The sequence below is a fragment of the Pseudochaenichthys georgianus genome, chromosome 7 (assembly GCF_902827115.2).
Source record: "Pseudochaenichthys georgianus chromosome 7, fPseGeo1.2, whole genome shotgun sequence".
Lineage (NCBI taxonomy): Eukaryota > Metazoa > Chordata > Actinopteri > Perciformes > Channichthyidae > Pseudochaenichthys > Pseudochaenichthys georgianus.
The window spans coordinates 7,106,437-7,124,751 of NC_047509.1; the positions used below are offsets into that span (position 1 = coordinate 7,106,437).

The 18,315-nt window shown below is 40.8% G+C and overlaps 1 protein-coding gene across 1 annotated transcript in view; it reads left to right on the plus strand.

The window, feature by feature from the left end:
• The window catches only part of spryd3 (SPRY domain containing 3), a 76,099-nt gene extending 61,180 nt beyond the window's left edge, over positions 1-14,919 (plus strand). The window contains exons 9-11 of the mRNA XM_034087307.1: positions 3,025-3,144; positions 7,736-7,869; positions 13,394-14,919. Coding sequence (XP_033943198.1) covers positions 3,025-3,144; positions 7,736-7,869; positions 13,394-13,528 — 389 coding nt within the window. The 3' untranslated portion in view covers positions 13,529-14,919. The remainder of the gene's footprint in view (positions 1-3,024; positions 3,145-7,735; positions 7,870-13,393) is intronic.
• The last annotated feature ends 3,396 nt before the right edge of the window (positions 14,920-18,315 follow it).

The following is an 18,315-nucleotide window of genomic DNA, read 5'->3' on the forward strand; positions in this document are numbered from 1 at the left end:
AATGGTCCATTAACAGGACGTATATTGTACAAAATCTATCAACAGCTCAACGCTTTTTGATCAACTCCAATGGCAGCTGCAAAGGGAATTTATATTACATTTTTAGGAACATGTGTGTGAAATCATGAAAGAATTTGAATATTTAGCTTTTAATTTGTCATTGTTCCCTTGGCAAGGAAGCCCGGTCTTTTCCAGACTCACAATAAATAGTCTGGTTTTACTTTTCTCAGCCAGTCTCAGGCTTGACTCCAGTCCCTGAACTCAGCTCCAGTCTTCACTTCCTGGTTGCTGCTGGGATCCGTCTCACATCCAGCACCTGTTGGCGGCCAGAGAGTAGCTCACAGTGTTAGCTTTACCAACAACTTCCTCAGCTTATGGTCCTGCCTTTAGCATTAGCGCCATCACAGGTGTTCTGCTCCATCAACAGCCTCAGAGCCAAACCTTGGTCAACACCTCTGTGCTAATTTTAAACTCTCCGGTCTCCAACACAAATTTTGAACACAGCCAAGCGCTTATTTGAGCTGGCTTCCTGTGATTCAATTTCCGACCTCCTTACGAACCAGAGCACACTTGAGAAAAGCAACAGAACATGTTATTGTCTGAAGACGGAGGCAGTAGCCAAGTTCTCAAGACTTATTTTGGGAAACATAGGATCGCTGTTTCAATAATCGACCATGTAAGCGTGTTGTCTGGTACTACGAGTTGCAGGTTCAGTTCCTGGGCGCTGATAAGGTGCCCTTGGAGCGAGGCATCGGACCCCCGCATTGCTGTTTAATATCTGACAACAGCTCCTAATAGTACGATGGGTCATAGGGGAGAAAAACTCACCCTTTTAGTGGGTTAGCACGGTATGTAACTTACTCTAGAGAGAACTTTGGGATTTTAGCCTGTGCAGACCATTTACATGCACATACACCTTTATAACACACTACAGGAAAGGGAAGACCCCAAAAATCATAATAGGGCCTCCTTTTAAATGCAGAAACTAAACTAAACTACATTTCTATTTTATATTGTTTGTCAAATGTTGGTTATTTGTATTCTTTTTTCCGACCAACTAATCGTTCCATCCCCTTGTCGTATCAGCCCTAATGATTTAGAAGTAACGAAACACACACACACACACACACACACACACACACACACACACACACACACACACACATTAAAAAGAAAATAGGATTGTTGCAACAAACCTAACATTTTCCAGGTAGTCAGAAATGTTGACCTTCAGCGAACATCCCTTTGAACCACATGACGCTCCGCCAGGCTTCTCCTGCCTTTCCTGTCCCAGTGAACTGAGTCCATCCTCAAACCCAAACCTGGACGTCTACCCCTCCCCCCCCCCCCCCCAGAGCTCAGGTCCAGCTCCGGCCCCTCGTCACTCTCCAAAGACGCCCTGCTCGGCTATTTTTAGCGGAGCCTCGCTGTGCCGGCGTGGCTCCACGGTTAGCCTGGAGCGTGGTGTTGTGACAAGGGCCCGCATGGGAGCCGTAATGATAGTGTCTCCGCCTCCCTGCCGGGGCTCAGATAGAGATTGTTTAAACAGTATCCTGAGCCGGGGACGGGTCCCATGACAACTCCATAAATATTTACCAGCAGCAGCCGCGGCGCTTCGCTTGGGCAGAGCTCGTCTGCAGGCTACCTCCACAATGTTTTTCTTTTGCCCGTTTTCTTCCATTGTTGTCTCTCGCGAATGTAATATGTGTTGATTTGGTTATTTCCTTTAGTTGTTTTCAAGTGTTTTTTTGTTTTTACGAGCGCTGCTTTCACCTTCTTTGCACATCATCATCTGTCAGAAATGTCAGGATGTCCTGTATGTTAGCACTGCATTGTATGTGACCATCTAACGCATTACAAGACGCAGCAAAGCCCACGTAACGTTAGGTTCAGCATCGGGACACATGGACAGAGATGACCTTACACAGGGCGTCTGATTTCAAGGCTTTTTAAGAGTTTTCAAGACTTCTGCCGTTCCCTAATAAGAAGGCCTTTAAAGATAAGTCTTACATTTTATTTCAAATAGTCTTAAATACATTTAGCGTGCAGTAATGTTTGTTTTAAAGTGTGAAGGATCTAATTACAGTTTGTCAGGAGACATTAGTTATTTCACACGCCCACAAACTAAAGTTCAGTCGGAGGTTTATCTTTAATCTTTCTTTGCAGAGTTTCAATCAGACCTGTAGCATCAATATTTCTAGCTACAGCAGCGAGGCAGGTGTCCAGGTCAGCAAAAACGTAAATGTTATAATAATACAATATGGTAAAACTGTCAGATTGAGTCTGACATTTTTCTTGCTTCAGAGCAGCTTCATTTGCAACATCAACACGAACAACAATATTTAAGATACGATACAAATACATCATTGCCTAATCCATTAATACATTTGCTATAGGTTAGCTGGTTCAGGTTGCATTGATTTGATTCAATAAATCATCATAAACAGCAATATAAATGATACTTGGCCTTTTAGTTTGAACTGTTTTTTTCCATTTGACTTCATAATAGTAGTCTTAACATTATTGGGTTACTCGACCAGTGACTCCATTAATGTATTCATTGTTTGGTTTGTAAGAACTCAAATGTTAGTTTTGTCCGAAAAACAGTTCAACATTATAACATATAAACTAATTTATCAAACAATTTAAAGAAATGCAGCACATTCTCACATGTGTGTGGCTGGAACCAGGAAATGTTGTAACTTGAAACCTTTCGAACAAATATCAAAAAGGTATTTTCTTGAAACTTACAAAAAAAATTCTGCTGTTCTCATAAATTCTTAGATATCTTGATTTAATTAAACTAAAGCTGTCAGATAGAAGTAGTGTAGTATATATGTTACTTATTACTGCTTTTAACCTGCACCTTGCCCTTATTATTTCACGTCTACTCTGTATGTCTTAAATATATTTACTGTTGTATTTTTCGAGGAGCCTGGAACTTAGACTTAGTTTTTCATTGCCAACACCTACACCGTAATGCATGACAATAAAGCCTTTGAATCATTCTTTCTCCTCTGATAGACGACGGCAAGGTCTTCCACGGCAGCGGGGTCGGAGACGCTTTCGGTCCTCGCTGCTTGAAAGGCGATATTATGGGCTGCGGCATCATGTTCCCACGAGACTACATCTTGGACGAAGAAGGTGAGGGCAGAGGGTTCAGGCGCTGCGATTAAACCGTCACTCATTACAATCGGGCGTGGGAGGTTTCGCTCTTAAACGTACTTATTGTGGTTTAGAGTAATGCAACATTGGGTCTTAAAGGAGTCTTAATGGTGTTGCGCTTGGGAAAGAAACTGGATGCAAACCAAGATCCCCCGCACAGAAAACAGAACCAGAGTCACTGAAATTCTGGAGACACTGAAATGGTTAACTGTCAGACAGAGGTCAACTTATATTTTATTGAATTTTGTCAGAAATATTACAGTGACTCACTCACCAGATATATTATCACAAAGATTTATAGCGCAATATGCACAACATAACTATCAAACACGACATACAATAGAAGGAAGGTTTGTATTACCTAAATCTAAATCAAATATGGGACAGAAAACAGTCATGTACAGAGCCATGATCAGCTGGAACTCTTTACCGGTTCACATCATTCAGGAAAATTCTCAAGTACATTTCAAATGGTTGCTAAAAAATTATTTAAGTATTACAAAGTAAATTTGAACTGTGCCTGTGGCTATGTATGCATATATTATTATGTACACTTATTTGTATTTACTTTTGTTTGGCCTTAGGATGGCGATAATTGAATGACCATGTTAGTTTCACTTCATTTCACTGTAAATAGCATGAAATTATGAGCTGTTTTGTTTTAATTTTGTTGTATGTTTATGTATGTTTTGAGTGTGTGAGGACCCCAGGAAGAATAGCCAATGCTCATGCTAGTGCTAATGGGGATCCTAATAAAGACATAATAAAGACATAACAAGCACTCAAAGGGGATCTTCTCATACATCACCAATCCAGTTGTTGCAATTCAGAGAGAGCAACTAACTTTGTTAAGATTCATAAACAAAACATCTAATTCAGCTGATGCTTTTATCCAAAGCGACTTTCAAAACCAACCAGGAGTATACACAAAAAGAACAGCAAGAATCCGGCAAGTACGGCTTCAAATACAGCCAATTACAAATTACAGCCGTTATGCACATTACAAAAAAGGGCTATAAGAGTTATCGATAATGTTGGGTATCTTGAACACACTAATGTATTATTTTTGAGTTCACATATTGAAGTTCACTGATCTGGTTAAATTTAAAACGGCACAAATCATGTACAGAGCAAGACATCATCTACTTCCTCGGAAATTAAAACCACTGTTCGTAGACAGAGAGGGGGGGTATACTTTGAGAGGAAATCTACATTTGAAACAACTCAAGGTCAGAACAACTCTGAGAAGTATGAGCATGACAATCTGTGGGGTGATTTTATGGAATGGCTTGGAGCAGGAGTTTAAACAAAGCACAAGCATAATTCAGTTTAAAAGGATGTACAGAAACACTTTTTTGGAAAACTATGAGAAGAGAGGTGATTGAAGATGAGAAATGATTGTATATGTATGTTTAAATGTAAGTAGGAATAACTTGCATAATGATTTAAAGGACAATCATTGATCAAGTAAGGGGTGGGAATTAATAAGCATTGCTTCCTCCTGCTCCCTTTCGGACACATGATTTATTATTATTATTATTAATATAAATATTATCATGAATGTGGATAAATACTGTATTTTAACAATACGGTATTCAGTTTTTCACATTTTTTTTTTTTTAATCTGTTCGAAATAAAGATTGAAATGAAATAAGTCAAACTTTTTCAAGTGGATGGGTATAGAGAATTGTATATATTTGGTTGGCTAAGGTGCAGTTAAACAGGTACAGTCAGCTATGGGAGGTATGCAGACTTAATGGCTGCACTATCAATTGAAATTGGATCAAAATCCCCATATGGACTAGTACATACATATAGTGCAAGATATCGCATTCAGCGCAATATTTGGTAAGAGAAAAATATGTAAAAATGTGTAAATTAAGTAATGAGGAGCCAGAGAGAAGTCCCGACCAGCAAAGGGTATTCTTCGGACTTAATAAAAACCATTGTTTGGGACATTTGTATATGTTTTCGAATGCTAATGCTTAAAGGGAGGCAATCCTCATGACACGCATTTTTAAATAATTATCATCCGATAAAACACACCAGTCTCTGCCAGTCTTTTTTTTATTTTTTTTTATCCGATGACGTTATCAGTGATTTTAAGATGATTAATTACCGAAATAACATCAACCCTGTGGGCGGCGTCTTTTTGACGAGTCACATGACTTATTTTACCGGAAGTGACGTGAACTATGCGTTTGGTGTCGAGGACAAATTGACGTAGCCTATGTGCTTTGTTCATGTTTACTCTAGTTACTCTCACATTTCTATTGAAATATGCCTCATTGTATCGCGAAACATTGCCACAATTCGGATAGGAACAATCCACGGAATGCTCGGTTCCATCTATTGCCAACGGGTAAGCGTAGGAAGTACGTTCGGAGGCAGTGGCTAGCGAAATGTGCTCGGCCCGAACCGAAAGATCCACAGGCGCATGTATGCAGCGAACATTTCAAGTTTCCGGACGACTACTCTGAGTGTATGATGAAACATAAAATGGGATTTATTAATCAACCATGACTTAATGGGGATGCAGTGCACTGCCAATGCCAGCCAGCGGAAGCACATTACGCAGCAGACTTTACTTATTGTTTACTACATAAGGAAGCAGGAATTGCAGGACCCAGAGCGCACGGAGCACAGGGCGGACAGCAGATAACAGAATTGCAGTTTTATTGCTTATAGATTATCAGAACATTTCAAAGGGGACACAGTCACATTGGATATTAACCTATGGATTAACTACATCATCGTTTTTATCGTTGTAATGCCATTGAAGACCAGTTTAGACCAGACAAAGACCAAGGTAAGCCATGTTAGCCTAGCGCATGTTAGTACCTAGCGCCACTTGTTTTGATTTATGTTTTTGTTGATAACCTCGCGAGTTTGTATCTTCCAGTGTTGAGGTGGGCACCGTTAGATTCTGTGTCTTTACGATCATAAACGATATGTTGGATGTGCAGCTAGGATAAGTAATAAGGGAGCTAGGAGTGATTTTCGGTGCAGTAATAGGTTAGCATTTTTCGCACGGGGCTAATTCAGAGGCTCACTGTTAGCATTGTGTTTTTTTTTTGAAGAAGAAAAAGATCAGTTAAATTGTTTCTTGCGAATGACGCAATTTCGGCCCCGGAACCGGGTCCGTGGGGCCTAAGAGGATAACAGAGTATGTATTTTATTTTGTTTACAGTTGTATTTGGATGGAATGAATACCTATAGTGATAATTCAAAGTAAGTCCGCCTGGACTTTATTTTTCTAAACTTCTTCCTCGGCTGACGAGTCCGAACTCAAATACTCCGCCATGTTTTCGTCGAATGAGCTGTTTGTGTGTTTACAAAGTGAACGCATAGATGACGTCACGACCAGAGTTGGGTGTAACGCGTTACAAAGTAACTGTAATAATATTACTTTGTCGGTAACGGAGTAGTGTAACGCGCTACTTTTATAATTCAGTAATCACACTCCAGTTACTAACATTGCCCCGACACGCGTTACTTCGTTACTTTCTAAAATCAGTCATAATCAAACCTCAACAAACACCTGCAAAGAACACATGCTAATGTAAAGCTAACGCACATAGCTGTTGTTTATTTATATCACACACTAGTCTGTTCCTCTTCTCTGTTTTCCGGTTGTTGTCTGTTTTGAATGACGAATACACACTACCGCCGCCTGCTGGTAAGGAGAGTTATTGCCACTTAAGCATGCGCAGTTCGTACGTGCTCGGCTGAAGTCTGGCTCCAGTGCAACACATGGCCAACACGCAGGAGAACACGCTGACGCAACAGCGTGAGCAGAGATAGACTGCGCAAAATATACAGATAGCAGGAGACAGAGGACAGCCACGGTCAGATAGGAAAACATTCAGGAGCTATGTGGATCAGTCTTATGCGACAATGGAAACTGAACTAAAGAGAACATTTGAAACTTTAGCAGTCTGCGTGATCTGCCTGTAGGGAGGGGCGGGCCGGCCCTGCGAGTAAAGTAACGAGTAAAGTAACGAATTACTTTATGTAGAGAGTAACGAAGTAGTGTAATATATTACTTTTTTTAAAAGTAATATGTAATATGTAATATATTACTTTTTTTTAGTAACGACCATCTCTGGTCACGACCTAGTTTTTCGGATCATGTGACTACTGAAAATGGCCAAAATGGCAGCTGCCTGACGGAATATACAGGTTTTGATAAAAAGAGCTATAAAATCATTATTTACCGGGGAATATCGCTGATTTCGTCAGGGTATGGTTTAAACATAATGTTTCACTAAATACTGATGTTTTGATTAACTATCTAATGACTGGAGCCTTCCTTTAATAATGTTTCAAAAACGATAATTCCCTCAACTACGCGAAGCATATCCCAATTGCATTAACAGTTCAAATAATTGCAAGTGGGTATTTTTTCCCAATTGTGCAGCCCTACTAGAATTTCTGCTTTTCCTGTTGAAAAATAAACAAATGTTTGAACTTGTTTAGCTGTCTTACTTTTCCTTTCTATGTTTTCGTTCCTGTTTTTTTAATTATAAAAATAAGCCTTTCTCCCCACGGTGCTCTGTGCTGTACTCAGGTGACGTGGACGACTGGGATCGGCTTGAGGTCCGTCAGGGTCGGGCAGGAGTCCAGAACGTTCTGTACCTCGACGACGAAGAGGAGGAAGAGGAAGACGGCGAAGAGGGCGAGCAGGAGGCCAGGAAGGTCACGGTGAGGGAAAAAAACAGCACACAGCTGTGCTAACCATTGTTGCACAAACATAAACTTTGAATATTAGAGATTCCTTAGCACAAAGTACCAATGAACTGGCCAGATGTATGGAGAACCGAGATGACTGGATGCAACGATGGAGGGCTTGTCTGAGGACGACCTAGAGAGATTCCTTAGCGTTTTACGATTTAAACAGGAAGTAATATAAATCTGCGTTCAGGTATGTTCATGTGGCCACTAGGGGACAGCATAACAAGCTGTAAATCTGAAACAGGAAGCGGTTTATTGCCCAGTAGGTTTTCACATACAAGGATTTCTGTCTGGGGTGTTGGTGCATAACATAACATTTAGTAAGACACAATGAAATCAAAAATAAAAGCAAAAATGTATTGAAGAAATTGGAAAAATACTACAAAAATATGTACTGTATACCTGCTAGTTGAAATAAAAATAAATATAAAAAGTTGCTTTAAGAATATATAATACAGTATACATCTGAATTTAAATTGAAGAGCTTAGCAAAATTGACAACACTAACAAATCAACGTTTCATTTTATTTTGTACTTGATAAACAGTTATTTACACAGTGACCTCTGCATTTAACCCATCCTAGTACCAGGAGTCTAGTACTAGGAGCAGTGGGCAGCTATTGTACAGCGCCCGGGGAGCAATGGGAGTGGGGGGGAAGGGGGTTGTCCGGTGCCTTGATCAAGGGCACCACAGCAGGGCAGGAGGTGAACTGGGACCTCTCCAAGTAGCAGTCCACACTCCGTATTTTAGGTCTAGTCGGGGACTTGAACCGGCGACCCTACAGCTCCCAGTCCCGACTGACTGAGCCACTGCCGGACAACCTCATCTAATTTCTCTAAATCATCACTTACCAGCATTGAAATAAACGTTATATTTATGAATCATTACAACATTCGAGTTGTTGCATGACACATTTTATTTAGTAAAAACTCATTGCTGTCAGATGAATCTGTCACATAGGCCTATTGTCGATTCATGTGTCAATTTACCTAATTTAGTTGAAACCTTAAGTTCATTTGAAAGTAAGGAATCTCTAAGATAATTTGTGGACATCTAAACGTTGTTCATTAAATTGTATTAATATCATTAATGTTTTGTTTATAGACTGGTACATGGCGTCCTGTCAGTTTGCAACAGAGTCATATCCCTGATATAGATAATCCACAGCCTAAATAGATCAGAACTCTTGGTCAATATATTGTAAATTATTGCTGATATTTAAAATGTTTTTCACAACAGAAGCTCAGCAGTTTGCGTCAATATGACAACCTTGATATTCTGGTGCAACTCCACTGGTAACTGTTTGTTAATATTCCAATCCAACCCCAATGTTACGACCTTCCAGGAAATCTCTCTGCTCTCTAATCGCTGACCGCTTTCGAGCTCCAGCTGTTGTTTGTTTGTTAAATTCTGCGGCTTCCACTTTGTCTCAACTCACCCACACAGTTGTGCAAGTCAAAGCCAGAGGGGAGCGGGTGAGTGAGTGCACGCTGTAATAAAACTATGACAGGGTGAGGATGAAATAGAACAGAGGTCCATAATAATTCAGTGGGTTACATAACCCAAAATGCACTGCTGTGCGGGGGAGGGGAGGTTGATCAAAGTAATGAAGCAGTTCACCCTTCATCTGAGAGTCAATAGCAGTTAAGCCTTTTCTTTTCTCGAGTGGGTGGCACAGTAAATGTTTGATAAGTGACTCCACGGTGTTTCAGTGTGTCGCTGTTTGCGCTCCGTGTTAGCGCTGAAAAGCTTGTTGATGTTCTTTTGAATGTTTGATCACTCATTTAGTAGAGACATGTTCAGTAAACATTGACTTTCTTCCCCCCACTTCAACAACGCAGACATTAAATACAAAAATATATTGTACAAAAAACGGTCAATCAATTTAGCGAAAATTAAGGCTATTAAAAAGTATTAAACAGCATTTTCCAAGGTATTACATTTTGTAGCTTGTTTTTAATAATTATATAAATGGTCCAAAGAGGTTGTGTTCTACCGTCTGCCTGAATGTAATCATGGCGTAGGTGTGTAGTGTGGTTCTGTGAAGTTTATTGATGGCATCCCGTTGGGTTTGACGTCATCTGAAGTTCTGAACAGGACGTCGCACGCTCACTGCTTGATAGCGCGCGAAGGTCCGTTTACGCCGGTTGTTAAACAACATCGTTATGGGGAAATGCAAGTCTGCGTCCAAATGGTTGGAAGATAAGGAGGAAGGACAATCAATACTATAGTCAATGTGAGGTAAAGTGTGTCGCCAAGGTAACCGGTTAGAACTCCAAGTGGCGATGAGGTCTTAAAATGTGTGGAAAGGGTTTTAAAAAAGGTCTTAAAAGGTCTTACATTTGACTTCAGGATCCCTGCGTATACCCTGTAGTACTAATGGAGTAAATATCACATCAAAAATATTAATAATAATATAAATAAGGTAATAACAGTACAGACAAAATAATGATTCAATCATTAAGCCCCTGTCACACTGTCCCGAAATTGACACCCGATGGACACACGAATATGGAATTGTGAATTTCGCACGAAGATGGCCCCGAACCACACACGAAGGCAACATTTACATTACATTTAAGACATACAACTGCAATGAAAGTACCAAAAACAATTATGTTACAGTACTATGATACTGTACTGATATCTTCAGACTTTGTTCTTTACTTTATCCGTCTTTATATGTAGAAAATATTACGTTTTCTCCGTAATGTTGTTTCCATAACAACAACAATTTCCTGTCAACTGTCCTTCAAAATAATATATTATATCCTTTTTAGTTTCACAGAACACAAATTGGGTTATTTACATAATATATTTACATGATTTTGTTGTGCAATAAAACAACCGGATGGACACACGATAAAGGAAATGTTCACATTCGGCTGTGATCGTAGCAACATCGGGCCATTCGTGAGGGCATCTAAGCCATCGTATGACCGCTGGTGGAGTTTCTCAGGCTCCGGCAGCAACTTCGTGAGCGGTGGCAAAATCTTTGGCATGCCAAAGAATTGCCGAAGGACCTTGCGAAGGTTCATTTTCGTGTTGAATTCGTGTGTCAATTTTGCCCTTCGTAAGGCCATCGTGAGGGCATCTTGTTATCATCGGTGCCATCGGGCATTCGCCCCGATCAGAGTGAGGGCGAATGCACCGATGATAACATGAAGATGACACGATTTGACAAGATGCCCTCACGAGTGCATTACGAAGTTGCCGCTCACGAAGTTGCTACGATGGCTTAAGATGCCCTCACGAATGGCCCGATGTTGTTACGATCACAGCCGAATTTGAACATTTCCTTTATCGGGTGTCCATCGGGTGTCAATTTCGGGACAGTGTGACAGGGCCTTTACTGATTAATATGTTCGGTACAAAGTACAGAAGTGTGCGTGTTTTCCATTTTTTTATACCCTGCCCCCAGAAAACACATTTTGTTTACAAAACAAACCTATTAGTTCTACTGAAATTAAAAGTAAAACAAAGAGTAGAATTATCACATAAAAAGTCATAAGAAATAATAACAAATTATGTTTAAATGATATGTAGTCGTAGGTTAGAGCCAGGGGTTCCCAAACGTTGCCATGCCAAGGACCCCCATATAGCATTATCCTCTGGCGGGGACCCCCCTGTTGCAATTTTTTTAAATGACGTGTACAAGTGCCTCGCGATGGAGCATGCAGTGCGTTGCCACGACATTTGGGGCCTTCTGCCTGATCAAAGCTGTCACTCCACTTTTTTTGCCTGTCATAGCCCCACTGCCCCATCTGGACACACACCCACACAACGAGACCAGTCAAGTCTGTTTGAGATGATGTACTCCTCATCTAAAACTTGGAAAATGTCTCTTCATGTGGTCCTACAGTACCTTCCAGTGCTTTGCAAAATAATATTTCCTCAACAAAGTTGTCTTCTGAAATAAATCTGATGTATGCAAGCAATTCTGCGACATTTGCTACATCCGTGCTCTAATCTAAACATTCACGAGCTCTCACTTGCTCCAAAACCTGAGCAAATTTTCAGTCGCAGTAGCAGCAGCTCGATTCTGATTGAGGCTTGAAGGGCGGTCGTGTGATTCAAAAAATATGAAAAGATTGGTATCAAAAGACACATAGATTGATAGATGTGCAGTTATTAATAACATTAAAAAAATAAATCAAACTTAAAAAAAAAAAAAAAAACTGTTTCCCTCAAACTTTGAGTGACCCCCTGGCGGCCCCCACTTTGAAAAACACTGGGTTAGACTACTTAAAGGTGACATGTCATGCTTTTCCGGTTATTGCCCGTCCCCTTGTGTGTAGCGAGTAAAACTCTAAAACAGAAAATACCTCCCCAAAACGCCTCGTTGGAGATACGTCACTGTCCATTTGATTCTTCCGGGGACATCATGATGTCATGTCGTCCCCGGAACGAAATGGACCAATCCGTGGAGCCGTTACGTTACGTCCGCGGAGCCGTTACGTTAAGCCCCCGCTGATTGGTCCAAATTGACCAATCCACGGACTTCCTCACACACTCAGTGCATGCAGCTCTGCTGATCTCTCCTCCCTGGCTGCAGGCTGATAACACAGTTGGGATCGCGGCGAAATTCTCTCCGCAGATCCATTCTCACAGTGTTTATCAACCTTTTTCTTACTCAATATCAAGCCACACTTATTGTGTTTACTTCGGCTGTGACTTTGTGTGTGCTCAGGGTGAGTTTGGCTGTGTTTCGCTGTGTATCGCTAAACAAGGAAATCACACCTCCACGGAGCTGAGCGCGATTCACAACGTCCCGACCAATCGGAGCACACCGTGCTCACAGGGAGGGGGGGAGAGCTGCAACGAGCCGTTAAGGACAGAGAGTGAATACACATACTTTACAGAGATGCTGTATGCGGAACCAATGTGAGTTTGGAAAATTGCACAGTATAAATCTATTCTAGTAGACCACAACAATGGAATTATGATCAGTGGAAATGGACATGACATGGGACCTTTAAACATTTTCTAACTTATTCTGTAAGTGTAATTGTGAACTCTATACTCTATGGATATTTGTCTTTCTATCTTTCTATTGTTTGTACGTGTATATTTACTGTTGGTTCATTTTAACATATGCAATGTTTTTGACATGCTACTGTAACAAAAAACTAAAGCAATTTGGCATCAATAAAGTATATCTACTCTAATATAATATAATCTAATTAATAATAATAACAAATAAATAAATAACAGTACCATCAAAATAGTTTTTTTTTTTCTTTTAATACTTTATTTTGAATTTTTCAAGCAAAGACATACACACTATACAGTAAGTAGGTACCCGAAACCTTTACATGCCGTACAAGAGAAAAAAAGAAACTGGGTATTACATTGACACTTCCTGAGAATAGTCTAAAGCTGCCAGCACCGTAGACAGCATCAACATAACTTTAAACACACGATAATAAAAGATATATAGGTTTTTTTATCAGTGTGTTTTTAACTGGCTGTCGCCCCCTTGTGGTGCTGCAGGTGTTCTTCACCAGGAACGGGAAGCTGATGGGCCGCAGGGAGATGAGGGTCCCTCCCGGGGGTCTGTTCCCCACCGTGGGGATGCTGAGCAGCGGAGAGAAGGTGAAGGTGGATCTGCACCCCCTCAGCGGCTGAGCGGACCCCCACTGTGAGCTCTGCTAACAGCTGGCTGCCCTGCAGAGCTCACACCTAGCCTAGCATGCTGCGAACACTTCAAACACACCGGCGCTGTCTCTGCTTTTATTTATAAGACCTGTACATTGTCTCATCAAAGAATCACAACCGGATCGCACACATGGTTGTACAGTAGCAGAGAAGTCAAACATAAGCTGTGTAGGTTACAGCATGCTGCACCTAAAAGAAAATATATATATTTAACGGTTTATTCTATGCAATCTGTACGGCTATCACCTTCACATCTAACCTCCCTCTGCATGCAGTGTGTCCAACACTGAGCTGTTAAACCCCCTCTCGTCATGAGCTCTGTTTATTTCATTTGTCACGACCCAAAGCTAAGCAGAGCCAACTGTTGTGTCGAGTCAGAGCTCAGTTTCAGGGAATACACTCTCCCCCTTCTCTCTGTCTCTCCTCCTCCCTCTCTCTCTCTCCTCCTCCCTCTCTCTGGGTGAGGCTGCCCTCCTGTGAGCGTTCAGGGACCTGCTGCCTCCCGGAGCTTCGCTGGAAGTGAAACCGAGGATCTGTTGCAATGTTTCACAAATGCATCCACGCTCATTGTATCCGAGCTGATCATTACAGGTTTGGCCATCACAACCTCACATTCAGATGCTGTTAACTGTTTCTAATCGGAGAAGGACTACACTTAAACAAACATGTCGGGTATGTTTTCTACAGGGGCATCTGCAGAATACACATTTAAAATCTTTAACGTAAAAAGTTCAGGGAATGTGTTTTGTTGTTGCACTTTGGGGAGTCATACAAGAATACAGTGAGTGGACAAAACTGAAACGACCCTTGCAGTCGGATGCAACGCCTCAATCATCAGCCATACAATATATCCACATGGAGCTTAATTTATAATCATTCAATACAATCAGCTCTGGCTGCTGTGTTGGATTGCATCAAACTGTAATGTGTTACTTTGGGTTTTAACATAGTCCTCAGTGCATGCAAAGGGTTATTTCCTGTCTCACTTTTCCCCTTCTGTTTTTCTAATCATAAAGTTATACTAATATATGACCGTTAAGTTTACAAGAAGAGATCCTCCCAAATGAATTCCTTGCTTTAGTAGTCAGGATGATTTCTGTGATAACATTATGTGATGAAGAGTTAACTCAAGGATGAAGATGATTTGTGGTTGCTGTATGTTTGTGTTTGTGTCTGCACATCATCATCATCATCATCATCAACAGCAGCAGCAGAGGTTTGCATCACAAAGACGAATCAGATCAGAGACTCTGGTTTTATGCTGACTCACTTCAAGCTGTGTTGGATCACTATGGTAACCATGCAAAAGCATAGGGCTGCAACAATCGTTTTTCGTTATTAAATATGCAGTGTAAACATTTTCTTGATTGTTTAGACTTTAAGATGTCATGTGGAATATTTAGAAATCATAATTATAGATTTGAAAATAAATAAATATTCTAAATTCTTCTTCCCTAAAACCTTCAGCCTACATTTCCCACAATGCAACTCGACAAACACCATAGCCTCAAGCAATACTTTTTTTCTGCGTCACACGGCTGTATCGGCGTCTTCCAACCTACAGTTTAACAACAATTCTTCATGGCTGTTTTATTTGTAATGATTAAATACTTTAAATTAAATCTGATTACCACACCATGTTCTATATGTGAGCTCCCGCGTTTCTCCTCTTAGTATAATAGTTCGAATAATTGTATACGACGGTTAAAGGTGGGGTAGGTAAGTTTCAGAAACCGGCTCGAGATACACTTTTTGTTATATTCCATGGAATGCTCTTAACATCCCGACAGCAATGAATATCTTAAAGGTGACATGTCATGCTTTTCCGGTTATTACCCGTCCCCTTGTGTGTTATGAAGGTTTGTATGCATGTAAACGGTCTGCAGAGTCAAAACCCTCAAAGTACACCATGTAGCGAGTAAACTCTTAACACAGAAAATACCTCCCCAAAACGCCTCGTTGGAGATACGTCACTGTCCATTTGATTCTTCCGGGTACATCATGATGTCATGTCGTCCCCGGAAAGAAATGGACCAATCCGTGGAGCCGTTACGTTAAGCCCCCGCTGATTGGTCCAAATTGACCAATCCACGGACTTCCTCACACACTCAGTGCAGGCAGCTCTGCTGATCTCTCCTACCTGGCTGCAGGCTGATAACAGACAGTTGTGATCGCGACGAAATCCTCTCTGCAGACCCATTCTCACAGCGTTTATCAACCTTTTTCTTTCTCAATATCAAGCCACACTTATTGTGTTTACTTCGGCTGTGACTTTGTGTGTGCTCAGGGTGAGTATGGCTGTGTTTCGCTGTGTATCGCTAAACAAGGAAATCACACCTCCACGGAGCTTAGCGCGATTCACAACGTCCCGACCAATCAGAGTACACTGTGCTCACAGGGAGGGGGGGAGAGCTGCAACGAGCCGTTTAGTGGAGAGAGTGAATACACATACTTTACAGAGATGCTGTATGCGAAACCAATGTGAGTTTGGAAAATTGCACAGTATAAATCTATTCTAGTAGACCTCAACAATGGAATTGTGATCAGTGGAAATGGCCATGACATGACAAGTGCTTTGACAAAAAATCCATAAACAAATGTCATCTGTAGAAGCCGTAATACTGTAAAAAGTACAACTAGCCGGGCCGGCTAAACGGATTGGATGGCCTACCTGCCTGTCAGCCTTCCATCGGGGCACAAACTTATCTCGTGCCCTCATTGGCCATGTGCGCGTTCGTGTGTTGGAGGAGGGGCTCTGTAAGGAAGTGGAAGATTTTCTCCGGTTGTGTATTTTCAAATTCTAGCGATCTCGAGCCGGTTTCTCAAACTTACCTACCCCACCTTTAATTCTTAAACGGTCTGAGGAGGAGCAATGCATTCTGGGATGGTCAATTATGTACAGTTAACTTCCATCTTGAACTAAAATGTTTTCTAATAAAGTCAACATCAGGAATATCTCATATGTACACACAATCCACGTTAGAACGCCACACTTAGTAAAAAAAAAAAAGTACATTAGTTGCAGTTTTGAACACAGCCACAGATTTATTTCATTTTCAAACGTAAAGCTAGTCCCAAACCACATTACAACCTTTCATTGAACATACTAGTCCTCTCAAAAAACAGACTTGGATGTTTAACTCTTGTTGAATAATCAGTCATAACTGGATTAGTTCAAAAAAAAGGTTATTCTTCTGTTAGGCTGAACTGGATTTGTGATACAGACTTCAGCAATCTGTGCACGTGAATGAGAAATACTGTAGTTTGTTGTATTGTGTCTGTGGGAGCTGGTTTCCACACAAATTATAAACATTATATTGTATAATCTTAATCTTTAAAACCTTCCCCACATCTGTGTTTGTCCATCACAACATCAGCAGCCCTGCAACAAACTACATTCCTGTAAAGGTGCAAACTGCAGGATTCTGTGGTGTGTCAGCTTTCATTCTGCAGACAGTCGTGCTAGGAATAACACTTTATGTAAAATCACTACAACGGGTTACGTTTTAAATCACATATCTGCTGGAGACCATGTTTGTAATCAGCTGTTGTTATGCATCTTGTTTTAGAGCCATTAATGTGAATACAAATGTAAATCAGTTGTCCTCCTCCTGCAGGGCTGGATAGAGACTTGTTAATTATGCTAGACAGTGCAAATACATTAATGAGACACTTCAGGGTATTAAAGTCACTTATTGCAACGTTTACAAAGTTTCACGGTTCAACCAAATTCTTAGTTAAATCTGGTTTTAAATGTTTGTAGCGTCTCTTTACTCGTGTGATAACTCACCTCGTTGACTTGCACTTTGAAGACCTTGTGCAGTTCATGTTTGATCATCAATAAAGGTTTCAGTAATGTAATGTGTTTTATTTGAAATGTACTTTTTAATCAAGCATTTGTGTCCTCGTGACTGGTAAACTTTAATTACAAAACACTTTGCTGATTTTGTGCCTTTCAGTAAATCATGTTAACTTTTTTCTCAGGATAGGGACTTCAGTACATCATGTAATTGAACGCCTCAGCACTGATAGTCTTCAGTTCAGCTGAATACAACATTTAATTTATTCAGTCAAGATGGCTTGCAAGAAATAAGTGGTAAGTTCAGTGAGGACACAGTTAAATGTCTGAAGTATTTGTCATGAAGTACATTCAGTCCTCAGATGATGAAATGTAACAATGTGTCCCTCTGACATACTCCAGCGCCCAAAGCACGTCACATTTTTTTATTTATCCATTGCAGTTTACGACCCAATAAAATCCAGCATAACAAATCCCCTTACCATCAATCTGTTTTTTGCTAATTAGTAAATGTTAGCAAGCTGCCGGCTAAAGTAAGACTTTGAACATGTTAAACCTTAAACCTGCGTGTGTGGGAGAGAAACTCGGGGTTTTTAGCCTTTGCAGACCGTTTACATGCACCAACAAAATATAAAACACTTCAGGACAAGAGACTCATGATAGAGCCGACTGAACATCTAACGCTGTGTTCAGGTCAATAAAGGCGTGTGGCGCAGGTTCAAACCCCTCTGCAGTCAGCATGTCGTTGTGTCCCTGGGCAAGACACTTCACCCCAAATTGCTCCTGTGGGGATTGTCCAAGTCGCTTTGGATAAAAGCGTCTAAGTGATGTGTAATGCAAAGGCATAATCAGTTTCATCAACTTTGAAGTTATAATTAAGACGGGAAAACTGATTTTACCCACCCTATAAAAGTCCTCCCATCCTTCCCGAGTAAAACAAGAACAACTCAAGACGAAA